This window comes from Peromyscus maniculatus, chromosome 19 (assembly GCF_049852395.1).
Source record: "Peromyscus maniculatus bairdii isolate BWxNUB_F1_BW_parent chromosome 19, HU_Pman_BW_mat_3.1, whole genome shotgun sequence".
Taxonomy (NCBI): Eukaryota; Metazoa; Chordata; class Mammalia; order Rodentia; family Cricetidae; genus Peromyscus; species Peromyscus maniculatus.
Genome location: NC_134870.1, coordinates 52,891,059 through 52,912,827, shown reverse-complemented (window position 1 = coordinate 52,912,827; position 21,769 = coordinate 52,891,059). Strand labels below are relative to the sequence as shown.

Genomic DNA, 21,769 nt, shown 5'->3' with positions numbered 1-21,769 from the left:
TCGCAGAGGATGGCATACCAGCCCACATTCTTGATCTTCCAATCCTCTGCAGCCACACTTGCTGAGGCACAGTTGCCAAAGGGGTTGCTACCGTTTCCGCACATCAAGGTTATTATTCCTTTCAGTTGGATCTCTCTAGTGACAGTTCAGGTTGTAGGAGTTGTGCTTAAAAACTTTCAAAAGTATGTTTCCCCAATCCTGCTATATAATTTTAGATTTTCCAAACATCTTATTCTTTTACCAAATTGCTATTTCCTTAAGTCTGCCTGTACTAAGCACATTTCATTTTAAATAGAGTGTATTTTAATTTTTGATGAGCTGCCTCTTTTTTTTTTTTTTCTCTTCAAGCTTTTAAGGGTTACCTAACATCTTGAATCACAGAAAACAGTGATACAGATACAGTGTTGTATCTGAGGCTTGTATGTCCAAAGTCTGTTTCCAGCTTATTCGGATCAGGTCACCACAAACTCAAAGTGATGTGGCCATTTTCTCACCAGTTACATGTCACATCTGCTTCACGGCCAATTTGTTCATGTTGGTCAAAATTAGGTCCAGAGCAGCAATTTCTCCAGTTGCTTCCTCTGTGTTCTAAGAAACAAAATTGCCTTCAGGGCAAGTCAGGAATGTGTCAGATACTCAAGTCTGAGTTTAAGGAGAGGTTTTATTAGTCTGGACTTTTCAGGTGGCAGAAACTCAACTCCAGCCACTGTGGGCAGAAGGGGAGTGATTGATAGGCTGACAAGACCAAGAAGCATCTAGAAGCAGCCTTGTTGAGGGACCCCTGAATGTCCCCAAGCCTGTCTCCTCTCTCCATCTTTTTGCAATGGCCTCATACTCTCCTGCTCTGGGCATGGAGCCATGTGGTGGGAAGGAGGATGTAGCCAGCCTCTAGCCAGCAGCTGTGCAGAGAGGTGCTGTTCCCATCTGAGGAGTCCCAGAGAGGTTCTGATGACCTCACGTGGGCAAATGCCAGGCCCATGTCAGGCTGGAAAGATAAAGGTGAACAGACGGCTAAGACGCCCAAGCTCCTGGGACCTCGGCTTCACCACCACCCAGATCTGCTGTGTGGAGTAACTACAGGGTGTGGGCTCGGTGCACAGCCAGGTACTGCTGGCTCTGCCAGTCGGAGCTCATGACGAACCCCTCGGGGTGGCTGTGCCCTAGGGTGCCACACATTCATCAGTGCCGGGTTGTGTCAATATTACCATCGTGACGTTAAGAGCACGCTGAGGAAGCCAGGAGATAACTCGGTGGATGAGAGCACTTGCTATGCAGGCCTGAGGACCTGGGTTGGAATCCCCAGCACCCGTGCCAAAAGCCAGACAGGTGCATGTGTCTGTAACCCCAGCATAAGGGAGTGAAGACAGGCAGATCCCTGGAGCTCACTGCCACCCTAGCTGAAACGGTGAGAGATGCTGTCTGTCTCAAGGGAATAAGGCAGAGAAGATAGAAGATATTCAGTGTCCTCTTCTGGCTTCTACATGTGCATGCATGGGTATGTATACCCACACACTCACATGCACCTGCCCCAACACACACACCCCACACACATACCCACAAAAAAAAGGGGGGAAAAGAAAGGAGGCAAAGAACGCTTAAAAGGCTGAGACAGGCAAATCATGAATTCAAGGCTACCTTGGGCTAAATAGCAAGATCTTGTCTAAAAAAAAATTGAAATAAATTAAAAAAAAAAAAAGACAGACACAAAGGAAAGCTTAAATTGGGCTCTGCATATTTTCTCAGTGCTAACTACCTTTATATTATCATTATTGTTTTTATTTAGATACTGATGTTGTCAAGGGGCCCTTGAGTATGCAGCCTGAGGCCAGGCCCAGGCACACTCTAAATGTGTTATAATAATGTTGGGGAGAGGAGAGGAGTTAGCTCATTGGCTAAGAGAACTTCCTGTGCAAGCATCTAAATTTGAATCCCCAGCATCCACATTAAAAGCTGGGCATGGCCGGGCGTTGGTGGCGCACGCCTTTAGTCCCAGCACTCGGGAGGCAGAGCCAGGCAGATCTCTGTGAGTTCGAGGCCAGCCTGGGCTACCAAGTGAGCTCCAGGAAAGGCGCAAAGCTACACAGAGAAACCCTGTCTCGAGAAAAAATAAATAAAAAAAAAAATAAAAGCTGGGCATGGTTGGGGAACAGAACTCAAGAGCTTGCTGGTCAGCCAACCTCACTTACTCAGTGAGCTTCTCGTTCGGTGAGAGATCCTGTCTCAAAGGAGTGAGGCAGAGAGTGACACAGGAAGATACCTAACATCCTTATCTGACACAGGAAGATACCTAACATCCTTATCTGACACAGGAAGATACCTAACATCCTTATCTGGCCCCTGCGTGGACCCATGCACACACACATACTCACATGCATGCCCCACATACCATACACACACACACACACACACACACACACACACACACACACACACACTAGTAATAATAATAATAATAATAATAATAATAATAGTAATAGTAATAGTAATAGGGGCTAGAGAGATGGCTCAGTGGTTAGCAGCACTTGTTGTCCTTACAGATGATTTGATTCCCAGCTCCCACATGGTGGCTCACAACCATCTGTAATTCCATTTTCAAGGGACCCAATGCCCTCTTTTGGCCTTCATATGTAGCATGCATACACATGGAACACATATGTACATGCATGCAAAGTACTCATGCACATAAAAAAATAATAATAAATATTTTTTTGCCCTGTCTATACTATGTACCCCTTGGACACACCTCATGCTCAAGGTCTCCTCCTCACAGGCTTCTCATAGCATCAATAAAGTCTCACAAGAAAAATAATAATAATAATGGAAAATGTGAATACCAATTGCTTGGCATATCCTAAGCATTCAGATCGTTCTCATTACTGTCCACGTCCCCTGAATTACTGGACCCTCAGTCCTGCTTTGTTCTTTGTCCCTTCCTGCTTGATGCCGTCCATGGTAACCAGCATTGTGGTTGCCAGACATTTTTCTCCCTCTGCCTCTTGGTAGAGCAAGCCTCAAGACTGCTTCCTCGTGCCAAGAGGGTGCAGGGGCAGCCACACCAGGCTTCTGTTCAGAAACGTCACCTGTGTAGCCAGACATTTGTCTCTGTGTCCTTCTACTTGTTTTGGGGGAGACAGAAGCAGACATATACTCACCCCGGATAGGGAACTGAAGACAGACTCAAGTATGGATACCACAAAAGTATAAGTTGCTGAACCAATGAGCTTTATTGGGGTTACTTACAGGAGTGTGGGTGAGCGGTTACTCACAGTAGCAGAAATGACTCGAAGATGGCTGCATCACCAAAAGCCACCCCAGCATGAGTGACAGCTCAGAAAAGCTGGGACCCTGGAGCATACTGCACAGCCTACAGGCAGCTCAGCTGGTTGAAGAGTGTGTCTTCCCAGTGGCTCTGTTGGCCTGAGCCTCTTCCAGGGAACTTGGCTTGTCTATGAGTATCTTCCAGCAGCCCTTGCTGATTATATAAGCTTGGGGAGAGAGAAACGTGTTAAGTCTGATCAGTTTTAGGGACTTCCTGGAGCCATGGAGGTTTTGCTTCCCGTCATTAAGAGCTTGCCTCCAAAAATGGACTGTTTTCACAACACCCTGCAGCCAGCCTCTCAGCTGCTGTCCTCTGGCTTACCCAGGCCTTGCTCCTGAGAGTCAAGGAGTAAACCTTCTCCTCCAGTCTCTCTCTAAGTCCTTTCAGCTTACCCAAACTAATTAGCCCCTAGTACATGATGTTTGCATGGGAGACAGGAGATAATATTAACAACAAAAATTTATGCATAATGCCTACTATAAACAGGTATCATTCCAGTGTTTTCTCTCTCTCTCTCTCTCTCTCTCTCTCTCTCTCTCTCTCTCTCTCTCTCTCTCTCTCTCTCTCTGTATGTGTATGTGTTCATTAATCCTCATAACAAACCTACAAGGTTGACATTATCAATCCCCACTCTGTAGATGGGAAAGAAAGGCACAGAGCAGGACTGAGTTGCTCTGGACAGTGCAACCAGCGAAACCACAAGCAGCATAACCAGGCCTCAAGCCTCATGGGATATCGCATTAGATAATGCATCCAGTGCCCGATGCCTGGGGAAGACCCCTGACATCCAGGATGATGGCAGTGGTGATAGTGTTGTACACTAAAGCCCAGGGAAGAGCTTGCTCATCCCCGTCCACAGACTCTGCACCCTCGGGGGAAGAGAAACAGTGAAGTGCCCTATAGTCTGCAGAAGTAGTCCACCTCCTCTGGGTTATGGGGCAGGGGTTTTCCTTTCTCTTGAGATAAAAATTCACATAACATCTAAGCAACCATTTTAAAATATGTACTTAGGAAGATTTTAGTCCATTCACAATGCTGTACAGCCGTCATCTGTGTGTCTCTATCTCACCCCAAAAGAAATCCCCTGTGAGCAGTTGTCTACTCGCTCACACCTACTACAAGCGTCTGGTATCCACTAATGTGCTTTGTGTCTACAGACTCCCCTCTACAGTGTATTCTGCATGTGGGTATGTGCACATGAGTATGAATGTCAGAGAAGGCCAGCTGATCTCCTGAAGCTGGAGTTAGGGTGATGAACTGCCTGTGTGTGCTCTAGGAACCAAATTCGGGTCCTCCGGTAGAGCAGCAAGTGCTCTTAGCCACAGAGCCGACTCTCTGGCCCTGGATAAGGGTTGTTATTAACGGAGCAACTCCAAGGTCATTGCTGGGTCAGGTCACAGAGGCAGTGCTGCTGCCATGGAGGCAGAGTGCCGAGCAACCTCGCCCTGCTGTGGTCATGAGCAATCGGGAGAAGAAACCTGTCGAGGCAGAATTCCCTGCAGAATCAGAAACCTGAAACTCAGCCACCTTCATCACCAAGTGAGAAGGGCTGTGAGTTAGATACTGGGAGGATTATGGCAACCCACAGAGTCTAAAAACATTCCGATTCGAAAATGTTGACACAGTGCTGACCCAGAACTTCGGACTCGCTGGGCATTTGGCAAGACAACCACACCAGATCCAGCTCTGACATTTTCAAAGGGGCGCTGGCAGAATGAATGTCAAGGTCCAGCAGAGAGGAGGGTGGGATCCTAGCATCCTGTCAGCCCCAGATGTTGCAGGTCTGGGGCGTGGCTTACCTAGTCCTGCTGGTTCTGCTGAGCATCGAAGCAGGCCTGATATTTGCTGGATTTGGGTTTCTATCTCAAGTCAGCTGATTGTCCTAGAACCTTCACAATAGGTTTCAACCACAGAACCTGGGACTGTGGGTGACAGTCTCTGAGAGTAAGAAAGAGTGACTTGTTGCGTCAGGAGTCTAAACAAAACATGTCCCATTCTTGTAAGATGTTAGAGTTCTGTCTTGGACCACTAGTTTCCTTGTCCCATAGCATTCTTAAAAATTAACTTGGAGTGCTGTGTTGTATTTAACCATCTGGCTCTCATCTTTAGAGCCGTCAAGTCACCTGGAGAGCTGTCGGGTCTGTTTCTCAGCCCCACCTCCAAGAAATTGGTATCAGAGGCTCAGCATGGGGACCTAAGAATCTACACCAGGTTATGAGAATAGTTCTCCACACAGGTCATCCCTTCAACAACCACTACCTAGTGAATGCTCTTCTACTCAGTCTAGAATTGTAGCTGTCAAAATCAGAGGCTGGCTTCCTCTGTTTTCCCAAATCTCTAGCTTAGAGAATCCAGCTGGCCTAACATCAAATATCTTGCTTCTTTTTGAAAGCTTTATTATTATTGTTGTTGTGTTCGTTTATCTGTGTGTGTGTGTGTGTGTGTGTGTGTGTGTGTGTGTGTGTGTGTGTGTGTGAACTATCCACAATGCACATGTAGTCAGAGGACAAGTTGTCGGAGCTGGTTCTCTCTTACCACATAAGTCCTGAGGATCAGACTCAGGTCAACGGGTTTGGTGGCAATTATCTTTACAGGCTGAATCATCTCATCAGCCCATGCTTCTCTAGTCATTTACTCAGCAAGTATTTGTTGAGACTCTTTGGTCCTTGTAGACACATAGATAGGAATCTCTCTTCATAGAATTTGCATTCTCATAGGGAACATTGGACAGGTCAAATGCTTATTTTATGAATATAGAAAAAAAACTATTAATGTAGAAACAAGATCTTCGAGGAGTGAGATGGCTGTTTGAAAATCTGTCAGTGTGATTGACAATATGATGAGTCCCTTACTCAATATTGATGCTGAGCACATTCCTATCTGGTGTATATTTGAAAATTTGTGGAGGACGGGAGCTCATTAGCAAATGAGCAAGAACATTCAATTCATGAAAGTTGGTTTTCCTTCCCTGGAATGTTCGCCCTAAGTTCTTATTGCAAATCTAATGAAAGCCTCCTCGCTCAGAGACCACTGAAATGCACACAGACATGGTTCAGCCTCCCGTTCCACCTTCTCTCCCAGGGTGAAGATGCTGTCTTAGGGACTAATTTCTATTGCCTTCCCTTCTCTGATTGCCACCCTTCTCAGGGTGCCTTTCACACTATAACTGTGAAAATACCAAGGTAGGATCCAACCAGTCATTTACATGGGCCAATCACTGTGTTGGGGGCAAAAAAAAGATAATCATGTTCTTCCCACGTGTCTTAGTTAGGGTTGCTATTGCTGTGGTGAAACACCTTGACCAAAAGCAACTTGGGGAGGAAAGGGTTTATTTCACTCACAGTAAAACAGTTCGCGCCATAAAACAGTTCATCATCAAAAGCATTGAGGGCAGGAACTCAAACAGGGTAGGGTGGAGCCAGGAGCTGATGAGGGGTGCTTCTTACTGGCTTGCTCAACCTGCTTATAGAACCCAGGACCACTAGCCCAGGGATGGCACCACCCACAAAGGGTTGGGCTTTCTCTCACATCAATCACCAATCAAGAAAATGCCCTATAGGATTCCACTCACAGCCTGATCCCATGGAGACATTTTCTCAACTGAGGTTCCCTCTTCCCAAATGACTCCAGCCTGTGTCAAATTGACCCCAAACTAGCCTGCACACTAGGTGTTGAGGCCATGCTATTGATCTGATAACCAGGGATATAAATGCTCAGGAGACCATAATTTCATACATGTCTTCATGGGGGGAAAAAATCACTTTTTCTTATGTTTATCTGAGTTTATTGCTAGCTACCAGCAATCCCCACCCCCCTTTTTATTACTTGCTTTTCTATATATGATATTCTGGCAACTCTGGCAACTTTTTCATTTTTAATTACATCTTCCTCCTGTCTTTTGAGTCTTCCTCTTCCCTCTCAGTTCGTAGATAAACATGCTTTCTTGTATGCAGAGTAAAGCCAACAACCATGTGTGGCTCAGTTTTATTTCCAATCAGATAAGTCAATGTTGTGGAGTAAGAGAGACAGTTTAGTCTGAACCCACACATTCCTGTCATCCCCCCCTCAGCCTGGACTTCAGCCTGATTCACCTTTCCCATTGGTCTTCCACTCAATTGCATGACCTCATCAGACCTTCATGTCTACCTCAAGCGTTTCCTACAGTGACCTGGAACATGTGTTTCCTGCCATAGCCATGGTGGTAAACAACTCCTGGCGGACTCAGGAGCGACTCAGAGAGGAACCGGAAATGTCCTCTGTAATTTAAACTCCCAGAAGGAAAGCTCACAACCCACAGCTTGCTTGAGAGCAGACACACCCTGTGATCACTGGCTCCGAGCCTCAGACCCAGAGTCCCTCTACTGGACTCTAATAACCATTGCATTTTACTTTAGACAGAACTAAACTCCTCTTGAATAATTAAAAACATCTGAGAATACCAACGATAAGAAATGGGGGGGGGGGTTCTTGTCCCACAAAAAATAAAACCAGCCCTAGAATAAGAATTTTGGAAATGAAAATAATCTCTAAGACCACGTGTTACCTTAGTGTTTATTCAGATGAAGAGACTGGACCCAGAGAGGGGGGCTGTATTAGGGGCTGAGTAGAGAAGAGACCTTTGGACTCCAGATGTGGAGCTGATTCTCTCTCCTCTCCTGCAGGTCCGGTTATCTGATTCACGCCACACCCCTGTGCTCTCACTGATATTTCAGTCTTAGGGGCTCCAGGCAACAGCCTGGAAAGCATAACCTAGAAACGAAGTCAGACAAACAAATGCCATCTGGGTGCTCAGGAATGGAGCCATTTGCTGGCCCCTTTCCTTTTCGAGCTGGGTACCAGAGGGGTGGCTCCAGGGGGGGATAATATGTTCCTATTTTTTTCCCTTCTAATCCAGGACACCTGTCCCTTCTTTGGGGAATGCGCAACATTCGAGGCTTTGCAGCATGTGACCAGCCACCTGTTGTTCATGCCTTTCCAAATTGGCCTCTTAGGTCTGGAGCCAGCCAACTGGACTCCCACCCGTTATAAAACATGAGTATTAGCAACATGCGTGTACTAAGTTTGACAGGGCTGGAGTCTCTGGGGAATTATCAGGTCAAGACCATGCTCCCCAGCAGAATATACATCATGGCACCTCCTCCCCTTAAATGCAATAGCTCTGATAAAGTCCTAATTCTCTCTTAAGTCTTTGAAGAGAAAAGAAAGCTGAGGTTAACCATGGCTGGTCATCTTCTTTCACCCCCACTGCCCTTCATCCATTCAACAAATATTTACTGGCCACCTGCTGTGTGTCACTCACTAGTAGCCGTCTGGTCATCTTTTCACCCTACAAACCCATGGACTTCCATGAAAGGCAAACCCTATACAGATGCTGTGGGAGGCAGACCCATGGATAAAGCTCAGTCCTTTCAGCGGAAGGTGCTGTTGAGATACTCAGGGTGGCAAATTCATGCGCTAATATGACATAAGACTGTCTGTGCCAAGAGACCTCAGAGAACTATGGAGCCCAGAGGAGGGAAAAGTCACCTCCAGCCGGCAGGTAAGAAAGTTCACAAGGATGCCATGTGAACTGCAAGAAATGAGTAGGATGTAGACACCCTGGAAATGCATATGTGTAGTCAGATTGGCGTACCAGTGGCTCTCCAAGACAACGGGGCGCTGAGGAAGCCGTGAGACACAAAGAAGTCCTCCTGACTGGCGTGTGTGCAGAGTATACATGCTGTCACACTGAGATGAAGTAGGGATTCTGGTCACTTTGAGAGGTCTGAGTCTTTGTCATTTTCCTGGCCCCTTAGGTTCTGAGGTTTGGCACCCAATCTGCAAGCAGGCAGCCAGGGCAGAGAAGAAGCTCAAGGTAAGAGGCGTGGTCCTCCATGCTGCGTTCCGCCACAGGTTGGGAAAGCTCCGCCTCAGTGCAGAGCATACCAGCTCCCAAATGTGTGTCCATGTCTGCGGGCTCCCTAATGAGGAGAGTTGCTTCTTGGGGCTTGGGGTGCAGTAAGATCTTGTATATGAGAGAATCTTGAAAACAATAAAGGACTTGATGCATGGGAAATTTTTAAGTGTGTCTAGGGTGGGCGAGATTATAACCGTACCAATGCTGGCCAAGATGGCAGCCAATCTGAGGCACTTATTGCCATGCATTTTTTTCCCCTAGCCTAGGGTTATTTATTAATAATTATAGTTACTATCATCTCAGTAATTGACAGTTTGCAGAATGTCTTCTTAGCTCTGCTCTGGCTGGATTCCTCTAACCCCCTGTGGCAGATGGGGCAAGAAATTGTATCTCTCTGCTTTGCCTGTGAGGAAAATTGAGTCTATAGAGAGTGATTTGACAGCAATGATGCAACCAGGCATCCGATGCAGAGTGTTGTCCCCAGGCTCACAGCAGACCAGCTGAGACCCTGGTCCCTCAGAATTGCTTCGCTCTGACAAGCCAGAAAGGCCTGTGAATCTGGGTCCCTGATAGTAAAAGAGGCAGGGGGCGGGGGGCGGGGGGGGGGGGGGGGGGGCGCGGCGCGGGTACCGAGGCTGCAGGGAGAGCTTGAGTTCCTGGCCTCTTTATGCTGCACAGAGGCTCCTAAGATGTGTGTTAGGGGTGGGGGAGCAATATTTGAGCTCTCACATGCCTTTATATTCTCGTCCCTGCTGGCAACTTGACCCCTTAAGAGTCTCTTACGTTACTTGCTAGAATCCTCTCAACAACAAAAAAAAAAAAAAAAAAAAAAAAAAAAAAAAAAAACCCACAGGTGCACAATTTCTGATCAGCTAATTAACCCTTCCCCTTTGCTCTTTCACCCATTTAATGAGAGAACTGGTCCTGTTGATATGTGATTTCTTCGGATCATATGTGAATCCCTGGCCCTGTACTTTCTAAGGCTTGCCCCATTTAAAGTACAAGAAGACCCAGCTCTTATTCTTCTCAATTTCCTCTCCGGAGAATTTCCCAAACTTGAGTTCTTCTTTAAAACCCTGACATTTTTTGCTACGTCTGTGTGCCACCTCTTTATATCAGTACCCATTCCTTTTTTTTTTCCTTTAAAGCAACTCAACTCCTTTTCATTTAGCTGAACTTATTTTAAAATGAAGCTTGAAGTTGCCATGCACGAAGGAGTAACACTGGCTGGAAACAAAATCAATTCAATGATAATGAAATAGATATTGAAAATAAGTCTTAAAAATGCTCGCTAGTGTTGCTGGCACACTCTTTAATTCAAAGGGGGAAATTAAGTGTTGTTGGGACAGCTGTCGAAATGTGTTAGCACGAAATCAAGAGCCCTCCTCCAGCTAATCAGGAGGCTTGAAACCAAACATTCCACTTCATCACTGTGGCATGTGGTGTCATCAGAATGTTCCCACCTTTGTTCACGTTCCCAGATCCACCTCTAGTTCTCATTCATGGTTTGGTGAAGCGCCATTCTCTAGCTCCACTCAGAATGCCTCGAGATGGATGGAAACTGAGCAGTCCTGAGGCACACCTGTTTTCCTCTTGCACATCAGGAATCTGAGATCGCTAAAACCACATGTATTTCCCAGTGGTCCTTGATTGGACCTGGACTGTCCCATCACCACACATGGCTACACGCTGAGATGCCCAGAGAGAGCATCACACTGTTGGGGGCTGGGAGGCTGGTAATCTACCATGGCCACTGTGCAGAGGCAGATAATGTTTTAAGGTTTTTCACTTAAGTCGATGTCAGTTTGCCAAGGGTCCACTGCAAAGAATCGGCGTATTGTGCAAATAGGTGAGCTTCTGTTTGCTTCTGCGTTGCTTACTAAGCTACCAAGTACTGAAAACGAAGCAGTTTTATTCATTTAAAATAAATACATGATTGGCTGAGATAATGAAGTTTTATGAACAACTTTCTATTTAAAATGATGGCTACAGCCGGGCGGTGGTGGTGCACGCCTTTAATCCCAGCACTCAGGAGGCAGAGTCAGGTGGATCTCTGTGAGTTCGAGGCCAAGCTGGGCTACCAAGTGAGTTCCAGGAAAAGGTGCAAAGCTACACAGAGAAACCCTGTCTCGAAAAACCAAAAAAAAAAAAAAAAAGATGGCTACAGATAACTAGAAAATAAATTCATCTTCTGTCCAGCAGCCTGAAGTTCCAGGCCTGCTGGACCCCATTCACATACAGACGCTGGTTGACGGGGCAGAGCGGCAACAGAGGAAGCCAGAGTACTTCAACTATAGTCCCCTACGAGCTGCGTTCTCTGCCTGTTTTCTCCCTACTAAGCCCGAACTTCTGCTTCTCACCCCTCTGTCTTCATCTTTCCCACAGCATCGACGGACATCTGAAACTTCCATCTCACCCCCTGGATCCAGTATTGGGTCGCCTAACCGAGTCATCTGCGTATGTATCACTCCCTAGCAGCTGTGAGGCTTTGCTTACCCCCGACCCAGCACCTGAAATGTTTTGAAAGCCCATTTGGAAGCGCGCCGGTCTTATTCTAGGTGGCATACCAGATCTTAAGGATACAGAAGGGCGTGGGGAGGGTGTGGACCTTGTTCTCAGACACACTATCTAGTAAACTAAGAGCCGCGGGGACAATGTAGAGTTCAAGGAGCATGAGACAGTGTGATGATGAAAGAAACCTTCCTGCATTCTAAAATCAATTCCAGGTGCCCCCTTTCCTATTCCTTCCCAGAGACCAAGCAAGAGGTCAGCGAGGCAGGTGGAGATGGGATAATGTTGGTATATAGGTAGTGGGGTGTGATAAAGAGGCAGAAGGGAGAAATTTCAAAATACAAAAAAAAGGGGGGGGAGCCACAAAGCTAAAAGAAACCTTTCTAAACATGTGAGAAGGCCAGAAACAAAGTAGACCACTTGCATGTGTCTAAGCTCCCATCTTCAGAACCATTCATCTAAGCAGAAGTGACAGAGTTAAGCTAGATGAGATGACCTCGGGTCCTGTGGCAATGCATGTGTTCATTCCGTGTATACTGAGCTTTCTCTCGGTGATAAGTACTGTGTTCTGTCCTGGGGAGATGGTGATGGACAGATCTGGGACCCTCCCATAACACGGGACAATACAGGTCGTGAATAGTCAGTTGTAACTATGACACGGAGCAGGAGATAAAGGCTCTGTGCACCCTTAGGATGCTACCGATGAAGGAAGAGACCTGACCCTCCAGAGCCAGGTGAGAAAAGACCTCCCAGAGGAAGAAATACTGAATAACAGAAGGATGGAAGCCGAGGGAGGTGGGTGGCGGTGCCTGGGAGGGGTGAGGAAAGCAGCATGGCTGTCCACAGGGCAGAGGAGCCAAGACCAAGAATGTGGGGGTATTGGACAACAAAGAACTCACCCCAGGGAGAAAGGCTCCACACAGAATCCTCAAACCTGCCAGGCCAAGGTGGGCTTTGACACCATGGCAAAGTCATTCAGATTCACATCGGGCTTCTTCATTGACCCCAGACAATGCCCATCGATGGCACTATCTCCTGTCCTTTCTTCCCTTGGACAAGAGAAAATACGAAGAGTTATTGCTGTGACTTCAATATGGGTCAATACTGCCACATGGCTGTCACAGAAAACAAGTTACATTTTCCTTTTTTGTGTGTGTGTGTGTGGTACTGGGGTTAACTCCGGGGCGTTATCCATGCCATACAACTGTTGAGCCCATAAGCTATTGCGCTTCAACCCCAGGTCAAGACAAGTTGCTGTGATCACAGGCTGCACTCACTGCAGAGTCCCATCTAGAACATGAGAAAAAATAGGCCCCTGGCATGGAGAACGGCACTGGTCACAGCAGGATCAGAGGGGTTCATTTGGGGATCTACGGTATGAGAAAGTTATTGGCGAGCATAAGCTCGTCTCCAGAAGGGAGTTACCAAGATGGCTGCCACTAGGGACATCTTTGCATTGTGGGGTTTAGCAGCAGTCATCATCCAGGAGCGGAGTTCAGACTGCAGTCTGTGACACCAGTTATGGGACATTTGTGCCTCAGTTTCCACACCTAAAAGATTGCATGTGTACTTCCTTCAGGGAAGTTTGCGGTATTTAGCGGGGACCACTCTGGTAAAGCCGGGGGCCTCACAAACATTATTGTTCAGTACATGACCTTTGGGACCGTTCTTGTTCTAACATCTACAGCTCTTCTCTTCATGCCTAATAGTGTTTTTAGTAGCAGCTGGAGATGCTTGGTCCTCTCGTGCCTTGTTTTGGTTCTCTCTCTTTCCTCTGTTCCCTCTTATCTTTCTTCTTCTTTCCTGTCCATTTCCCTCTTCCCCAGGCTAAAGTGGATAATGAGATCCTTAATTACAAAGACCTGGCAGCTCTTCCCAAGGTTAAGTCCATCTACGAGGTGCAACGCCCTGACCTCATTTCCTACGAGCCTCATTCCAGATACACCTCCGACGAGATGCTGGAGAGATGTGGCTATGGAGAGGTATTGCATCTTGCCCTCTCTGAGACTCTGGAAAGAGCCAGGTTGCTGCTAGGGTCCCCAGCCAGCGCTCTTATAGACAGCTTGGCCACCACAGTATTGGCCCCCAGACTCTTCTAATCTGGAATTTATAGCCAACTTGTAAACACCAAGAGCTTTCATCCAAAAATCTGGCTTTAAATAAGACATTAAGTGTGTATTCCCATCATCTAATGGTGAGTGGCAGCAAACCCTGTCGACAGGACTAGGCTCTCCATTCTTCCCAGTCCCCACCATGCCCTGCTGAACCAGCATGCAAGCTGAGAACATAGAGCTACTCATTACTTGGGCTGCTGCTTTTCTTACAGCAGCAGAATCTTGCTAATACTCAAGCCCATGTCTCTGATACCATACATACCAGGCTCAAAGGACAGTGACATTCCTAAACCCTGGTTAGGCATGTTCTCTCCACTTTGAACCTTACTGAAAACCTCATGCTCAGAACAGGACACATATTTATGAAGATGCAGCATCAGACAACTTAGAAACCATCATATGGCTATTAGATTCTAGGGAGAATTCTCTGGAGAAGGCGGAGATAGCTATCACAGAATAGGTCCTGACCAGCCGTGTTCCAAGAGACTTCTCACCCTTGAGCTATAACAGTGTGCAAGCCCTTGAGTTATAACAATGTGCAGCAGGATCCTGGCCTGGGAGCAGGCTCCCAGGTACCCAGCTCCACCACTCATGAGTGTGTGTCCTTGGACAGCAACAGGGTAACCAATAGGGGTTGGGTTCCATTGGTTGGAGAGTCCAGTGCTGAGAGTCTCTGAGTTCTGGCTCCTAAAATGGCCCTGGAAAAGTGAATCAAGTATTTGCAGACTCCAATTCCAAAACTCGAGAGCAGGACCCCTGGGTCAGAGCCAACCCCCAGATGGTTTGGGTTCGCTCACAGTGTCATTCAGAAATGTAAATTAGCTGTCACCATGTAAATGTTAGGCGATTCCACCGAAGAATCTACATGTCTTACTTGCCTTAGAAATTAAAAATCTGGTCCATGTTGAGTAGACATTCCAACATGGCTCTGGTCACAGCTGAAAACAGCAGCCCGGCTCAGTGGACTAGGTCTCCATCTTGCAATACCCCTTATCATGCGAGCCTCCCAATTTACAGCAGTGGCCTGGTCCTTGCTTAGCCCTTAATTAGAATACTGCTGCTCCCCAAGGCTTTGTCTTCCTGAACCACAAAGGAGATGTGAGCCAGGAGAGAGATGGGGGGGGGGGTTTTGAGAACATAGCTCTGAGCTTGAAGGAAGGGAACCTGGGTCCAGATCAAGACTAGCCATTTCCTGAGAGGCCTAGCGTGGCCCTGAGCTCTCTCACTATTATTAGGAAGGGGGAATCATTATCCCCAGAACTTCTGCCCCTTTCCAGCAGTTCTGACAGTCTAGAATTCCAAGTGAGGTGTCATCTGGAGAGGGTCCTCGGGGGCAGCTGCAGACTCTCTCCTTATCACCATTTTACCATTTAACTGTGTTCTGTGCCTTCTAACCGTGTTCTGTGCCTTCCTCTCGACCTCCTCTCTACCTTCGCTCCCTCCATGGCTGCCTTCAAATTCTCCGCTTTTAAAGTCGCTGGGGACATTATCTCCTTACTCCCAGGTAACTAACCTGACATACAATGTGTTTTTAAACTATATGAAAAGTGGTGTTTCTTTATGATGACCAAGAAGGGCTCCCTGGTCACCCCTCCCCTACACCACAGGGGCCTGACCTCCCCACCCAAAATGTTTCCCCCAACCAAGGAATGACATGAAGGACGGGAGTGGCTGGGGGAAAAAAAAATCCCATGTGCTTGTCGGATTCCTTTGTGTCCCCCGGAATCCCTAGTGAGACTCCAGAAACTGCGCATGGGTTCTAGCCAAGGCCTGGGAATGGTGCATGAAGGCCTGGGAACTCTCTCCCGCCCTCCTCAGGTTGTATGACTCAAGCCTGAGTTCCTAGAATTCCGGATTCCATAGCATGCCCCAGCTGCCTACTAAAAGACTTGCACACCACAGGCCTTCCTCACAGTCCCACCTCCTCCCCCAGGACATCTATGAGAACCTGGACCTCCGGCAGAGACGGGCCTCCAGCCCGGGATACATCGATTCCCCCACCTACAGTCGGCAAGGCATGTCTCCCACCTTCTCCCGCTCACCTCATCACTACTACCGTTCAGGTAAGGCAAAGGAAGCCCCAAAGAGTCAGGACCATGTGGTCACTTCATGTCCCTGAGCTGCAGGGACAATAGACACTTTCCACAGCAGCATGGCTTTCTGGGAGCCTCTGGCCACTCTGATGACCTGGCGGGCCTGACTGAGTCCCTAAGACGGGTGTGTGACGCTGAGAAGCAGCAGGGATGTGGGGAGGGGACCGCGAGGAGAGGGAATGTCAGGCAGCCCAGTGACCCTGGTTAGGGGCAGACTCCTCTAACTCACCCTTCCGCCTCTACACCCACAGCAAGAAACACATAGCATCGGGGTTGGGGGGGGGGGGCTGGTCTTCACCTGAGGGCCCAGGGTCCACTCAACCAGTTCAAGTATACACAGTCACCCTGAGGTAAGGGGAGTCGCAAGTGTTGGAATGGAGAAAAGAGGAAACCGAGGGAGGAGCCTAAGTGGGGTGGGGTGGGAGGAGAAGCAGGTAAAGCTATCTTCTTGGCCGACTCAGACTTGGGGGTCCAATGAGGTCAAGCTTGTTTCTGCCGACATGGTGCATGAACGCACACAAGCTGCTTCCACTCCGGAGCTGAGCACGCTGGGACATCCAGCCCACCCCGCCTCTGCTGCCAGGGCCTCACTGCTTCCTCCGGTGCTACCTTGTTTTTAATGCCTGTTTTCTCGACGCTTCTGTTCTTTCTGGGGACCACTGCCTGCATGCTCCAGGGCCCGAGAGTGGCCGGAGTTCTCCATACCATAGCCAGTTAGATGTGAGGTCCTCCACTCCAACCTCTTACCAGGCTCCCAAGCACTTTCACATCCCAGGTAGGCACTGCCAGCTGGCTGTTCCCAGCATGCGTGCATGCTTGCTCCACGGGGCGGGTGCCAGATGCCTGAAATGCTTGATGCTGCATAGGCACTGAGGAGAAGTCCGTTCCTGGGGGGCCCTTCCCTAACCAGTCATCCATGCTAACTCACCTTCCAGCCCCAACATGCCTATGGGCTTTGGTCTATTCTCCATGTAACCAACCTTGATCAGGACCACAAGGAAGGGCAAGGGAAGAGAAGGCTCAGAGAGCTCACATGAAATGCCCAAGAGTTGGCCTTTTACATTGCTGATTGGCAGAGTAAAGGCAAAATGGCGAAGGGTGTTTGCCTCAGGGTTCTTTGACTTGAACCGTGATCCCATTGCCTGTAAGCTGGTGGTCTGGGGCCCATCCCTCGGCTTCTCTGGGCAGCCAGGTAGTATTCTGGACCCTGAGGTTGCAATTGAGCTCACTCCAGCCTGGATCTCACCTTCAGAGTGAGTACAGTACTTAAATGTATTGAGAGAACCAGCTGCCCAGTTAGCTCAGCTGTTAGTGTGGATAGAGATGGTTGCATGAATTAAAAAAAAAAAAAAAAAGTTAAAAGGTGATTGAAGGTGATAATAACTACTCTACTGATATACTTTATATTATAATAGATAATATAAACAGGAAAAAAAAAAAAACACCCAGAGCATTGTGCAAGAGTTACCAGAGGAGGGGAGGTTGTGCTAGGTGAGGTAGGGAGACTTCTTGGAGGAAGTGCCTTTAAAGTTAGTGATGTGACAATCCTGGGCGAAACAGCGGAAATAAAGTCAGAGTACCTAGAGGAGGTGAGAGGAAGCCAGCAGCCTGCCTCGTAGGTGTGGCCTCCTGGGAAATCCCACCATGAATGTTTTAGTTTGCTTTCTGTTCCGGTGATAAAGACCATGACCAAAAGCAACTAAGAGGAGAAAAGGGTTTATTTACAGGTTATGGTCAATCACGGAGGAACTCAAGGCAGGAACTCAAGGCAGAAACCTAGAGGCAGGAACGGAAGCAAAGCCCATGGAGGACTGCCACTCACTAGCCTGCTCTAAAAGCTCATCCAGCTTACTTTTTTATACTACACAATAGCATTTGCCCAAGGCTGGCACTGCCTACAATGGCCTGGGTCCCCCAACATCAACCATTAATCAATTAAAGGCCCCCCACAGACTTGCCTGCAGGTGAGTCCGATGGAGATAATGTCTCAACCGGACTTCCCTCTTCCCAGGTGATACTGCCTTGTGTCAAGTTGACAAAACCTAACAAGCACACTGAGTTACAGTGGAGCCAGGTCTAGATCCCATCTTCCAGCTTTTCAACCCCCACCCACTCACCCTCAAGAGCTGATCCTGCTGTTTGACCCACACTATCCCAATAGCTCTTGAGAGGCCCAGTGTGTCTGGTTCTGCGAGGTAGACAAGGCCAAAACTCTGCAGCTTCCTGAGGACTTCTGCATGGAGTGAGGTGGAGCCACCAGGGGGGGAAGCAGTGCTCACTTCTTGCACCAGGCCCTGCTTAGCATTCTCCCACCTCTTGCATGCCCATCATTTAGCCCACCTCCCTTTCCACGGTACCATTTGTATGCGTCTGCCCTCTCCGCTGCTCTACCTGGAACCTATCGGGTGAGAGTAAAGTTCAACTTTGGAATAGGAAGCCGGCCTGGGGGAAGGTAGTGACCCCTTGGAAAAAGTTGCTGACTGGCTCTCTCTTCTCAGATCAACTGACCAAGTGCTGTCTCCTCCCCTGTCTCTCCCCTTTCTCTCTCTTCTCCCCACTGTTCCTTCCTGGTCTCTGGCAGCTGGAGAAAGTAACATCTACCGAAAACCCCCGATCTACAAACGGCATGGTATGGTCAGAGGCAGACAGAGCTTGGCCAAACACGGAGGGGGAGTATGACCAATGCAGATGGCTCTGCACGGGTTCCCAGGAATGAGACGATGCAAGACCATGGCATAGTCCTTCTTGCTACCCCCCCCCAATCAATCGGGGTGACTTTGGGTGTCCATGTCATTTCAAAAGAGCAAGAAATTATTCATGCCCCCTAAATCCTTTCTTGACACCTCCCAAACCTACCTTGCTTGCTCTCGACTGCTCTAAATTCTGTGATCAGAGCAATCCTGAAAAATGCCTGAGCCCTTATGAGAGCTGAACTCAAAATGCCGATAATTCCAATTGTTCATTAGAATTGTGTGAGATGCATAGAGTCCTATACTGAATCCGAGGCCTCTGCTTTAAGCTTTGCTGAGTGTAGATGGAAGCTCATAGATGAGAAAGGAACAGGAAATCACTTCCTCTTTTCATATTTTGTTTCCCTAATGCTGGAGATCAAACCTGGGGCCTTGTGCATGCTAGACAAGCACCCTACCGCTCAGCTACCTCCCTGGCCCCTCATTAATTCATTTCTTTGGTGTTTTTTAAACAAGGGTCTGTGGAACATCTGTTCCTTGGAAACTCATTTTAAAAGGGCAGACTCATTGGCTTCCTTCATGACCCAGACTCCTTAAAATTAGAGTCACTGAATGCACAGCTCAGGAGTCTTCTCTTAGAAGTCTTAGAAGACTTAACGCATGATTCTGCCTGTACCCCAGTACCAACGTCGTCCATGCTGGGACCTCCTGCTCCTCACTACAAAGCACTCATTAAACCTCAGGTGAATGAGCACATCTTGCCCTTTGAGGAGGCAGACAGCAGCTGCTACCACGGCTGCTGGCGTTTGCTTACTGGTCTGGTTAGGTAACAGAGGGAAGCACAGGCTTGGATTCCAGCTTGGAGATGATAGGAGCGATCCTGTACGGTGGACCCAGCTAATCAGATGGTGGAAGGGGCGGGGCCAACAGTGGCTCTGGGCACCAAAGACCCTGAATATTATTTTACAGTGGGGAGTGAGACAGAGTCTTGCTAAGAGGCTTGCCTTAAACTCACTGTGTGACCCCAGGTTGGCCTCCAACCCCTGGGTGTTCTCTCGACTGATGGGATTGCAGATAGGCACCACCATGTTCTGACTCAGATCCTGCTTTGGAACAGACATCTTCAGTTTTCAGAGCTGGTGGGGCAGAGGCCCCCACAGTGAGTTGTAAGCCTGTGGCTAGAAATGGAAGTGCTGACCCTCCCAAAGGTAGTTAGTTAGCCTTGGCATATAGAAAAGGCCCCCCGAGACCCATGTTTCTTAGAACCCTTTAGGTTTTCCGAGAGGGTTCCAGGAGATACCACCAAAGCTGGCTCAGGAGTCCAGGATGAAGGTGGCTGCACCATTAAGAAATGTCAAAACAGTCGGGCAGTGGTGGCACACGCCTTTAATCCCAGCACTTGGGAGGCAGAGCCAAGCAGATCTCTGTGAGTTCGAGGCCAGCCTGGTCTACAGAGTGAGATCCAGGACAGGCACCGAAACTACACAGAGAAACCCTGTCTCAAAAACAGAGAGAGAGAGAGAGAGAGAGAGAGAGAGAGAGAGAGAGAGAGAGAGAGAGAGAGAGAGAGAAAGAAAGAAAGAAAGAAAGAAAGAAAGAAAGAAAGAAAGAAAGAAAGAAAGAAAGAAAGAAAGAAAAGAAAAGTCAAAATGCCATCAACCAAAGGACTCAAAGGAGCAGATGCAGCAACAAGAGAGGAATGCCCAGTTCTGGGCTGAATGAAAGCCCGTTGATGCCAGGACCCTCTGCTCTGGTCCTTGGAACATAGATAGATCTTGTCCCTGCGGCCTCCCTGTAGTTCTCCCTCAAAAGCAGTTGGAGAGCCATGCTGGGTTCCCCAGCCCTGCCCTCTGTCCTGCCAGCCTGTCACCAGTCTATCCCACGGTCAAGTCACTGCCCTATAAACATTGTGTCTGGAGTGAGTATTTTGGTCACCTCTGTTACAGGATTACCTCAGAGGGAAGCATGATGCCATGCAGAACCTGGTCTACCCCACAATCCTGGTACTTAGCAGGAAACTGAGGCAGAGATGGGTAGGATTTACCCAGGATTGTGCTCAAATGAAATGGCAGAGCTGGAAATGGACCCCCACTTTCCTCATTCCCTGTCCGGGGCCCCTTCCTTCAAGACACGCAGCGTCCTCAAACAGGACATGAAGACAGCTGACCTAACTCAACAAGTTTCTTGGCCCTGCCTAGCAATTCCTTCCTTAATGTGGTTCAAAGCCATGATAAAACAGGCTTCAAAGATGTCAGGCAGGAAAGGGCCAAGCTCAACCAGAAACTTTGAGGATATGGTTATGGTCACTCTAAGGATATGGTTTTAAGCTATACCATGAGAGTCCATGGACTGTGCTGGAAGAATCCCTAGTCTAGTCAATTCTGGTTTAAAAAAAAAAAAAAATTGGCTAGGTGGTCTTAATTAAGCCCTTCTCTTATCTGGCCTCAAATGTAAAATGAGGGGCTAGCCCAGGGCTTTTCCAGCTCTGGTCTTCATGTCCCATGCTGTCTTACCAGAGACCTCTAACCTTAAGTTCCCTTGCCACCTGGGGTAAAGCTTGACAGAGACATAGAATGTATGCTCCGAGCTGCGACACTCTGCCTTCTTGAAGTTCTGTCCTTGGGTCCTTTGCAGGTGATTTGTCCACGGCAACCAAGAGCAAAACAAGTGAAGACATCAGCCAGGCCTCCAAGTATAGTCCAGCCTACTCACCAGACCCCTACTATGCCTCGGAGTCCGAGTACTGGACCTACCACGGGTCCCCCAAAGGTAGTGTTATCACAGACAAGGCCAGAGCCCTACCATCTGTATCAGGGACAATCACCCACTCTTCCACAGTCATTTTGCATACTCCTTCTGCACCAGGTGTTAAGTGCTAGCCCCAGACCCTAGGGTACATTGGGCAGCAAAACACCAGGTTCCTGCTATGGGAAGGAGACCTAGTGTTTAAAGAAGGAAGATATAAATCTGCTAGAAGCCGTGACTCCCCATCACACCCCAAGCTGTTCCTCTCTGTTGTCCAGAGGAGTTCCCATCAATATCCACTTTGATTCAACATTTGGCTTTACTAATCAAATCTCCTTTCTGAATAAAGCTTACCGAAGTGCAGGGGTGACTTCATTACCTAAGAAGCCTCCATTTAGAGA

General features: G+C 48.1%; 1 protein-coding gene across 5 annotated transcripts in view; it reads left to right on the top strand.

Annotated features, from left to right (window-relative positions):
* Ablim3 (actin binding LIM protein family member 3) overlaps positions 1 to 21,769 on the top strand; it is a 115,461-nt gene that overhangs the window by 80,688 nt on the left and 13,004 nt on the right. For 3 of the 5 annotated variants that reach the window (XR_013046137.1, XM_076555342.1, XM_076555343.1), the window contains 6 exons: positions 9,115 to 9,173; positions 11,601 to 11,672; positions 15,774 to 15,903; positions 16,610 to 16,708; positions 18,515 to 18,562; positions 21,258 to 21,392. Coding sequence is in view for 3 of the 5 variants with exons in the window: in XM_076555342.1 (XP_076411457.1) it covers positions 9,115 to 9,173; positions 11,601 to 11,672; positions 15,774 to 15,903; positions 16,610 to 16,708; positions 18,515 to 18,562; positions 21,258 to 21,392 (543 nt within the window). In the remaining 2 variants the exon portion in view is untranslated. Of the gene's footprint in view, positions 1 to 9,114; positions 9,174 to 11,600; positions 11,673 to 13,552; positions 13,709 to 15,314; positions 15,345 to 15,773; positions 15,904 to 16,609; positions 16,709 to 18,514; positions 18,563 to 21,257; positions 21,393 to 21,769 lie in introns of all 5 variants that reach the window. The other 2 variants (XM_006985157.4, XR_013046136.1) reach the window with 2 other exon arrangements.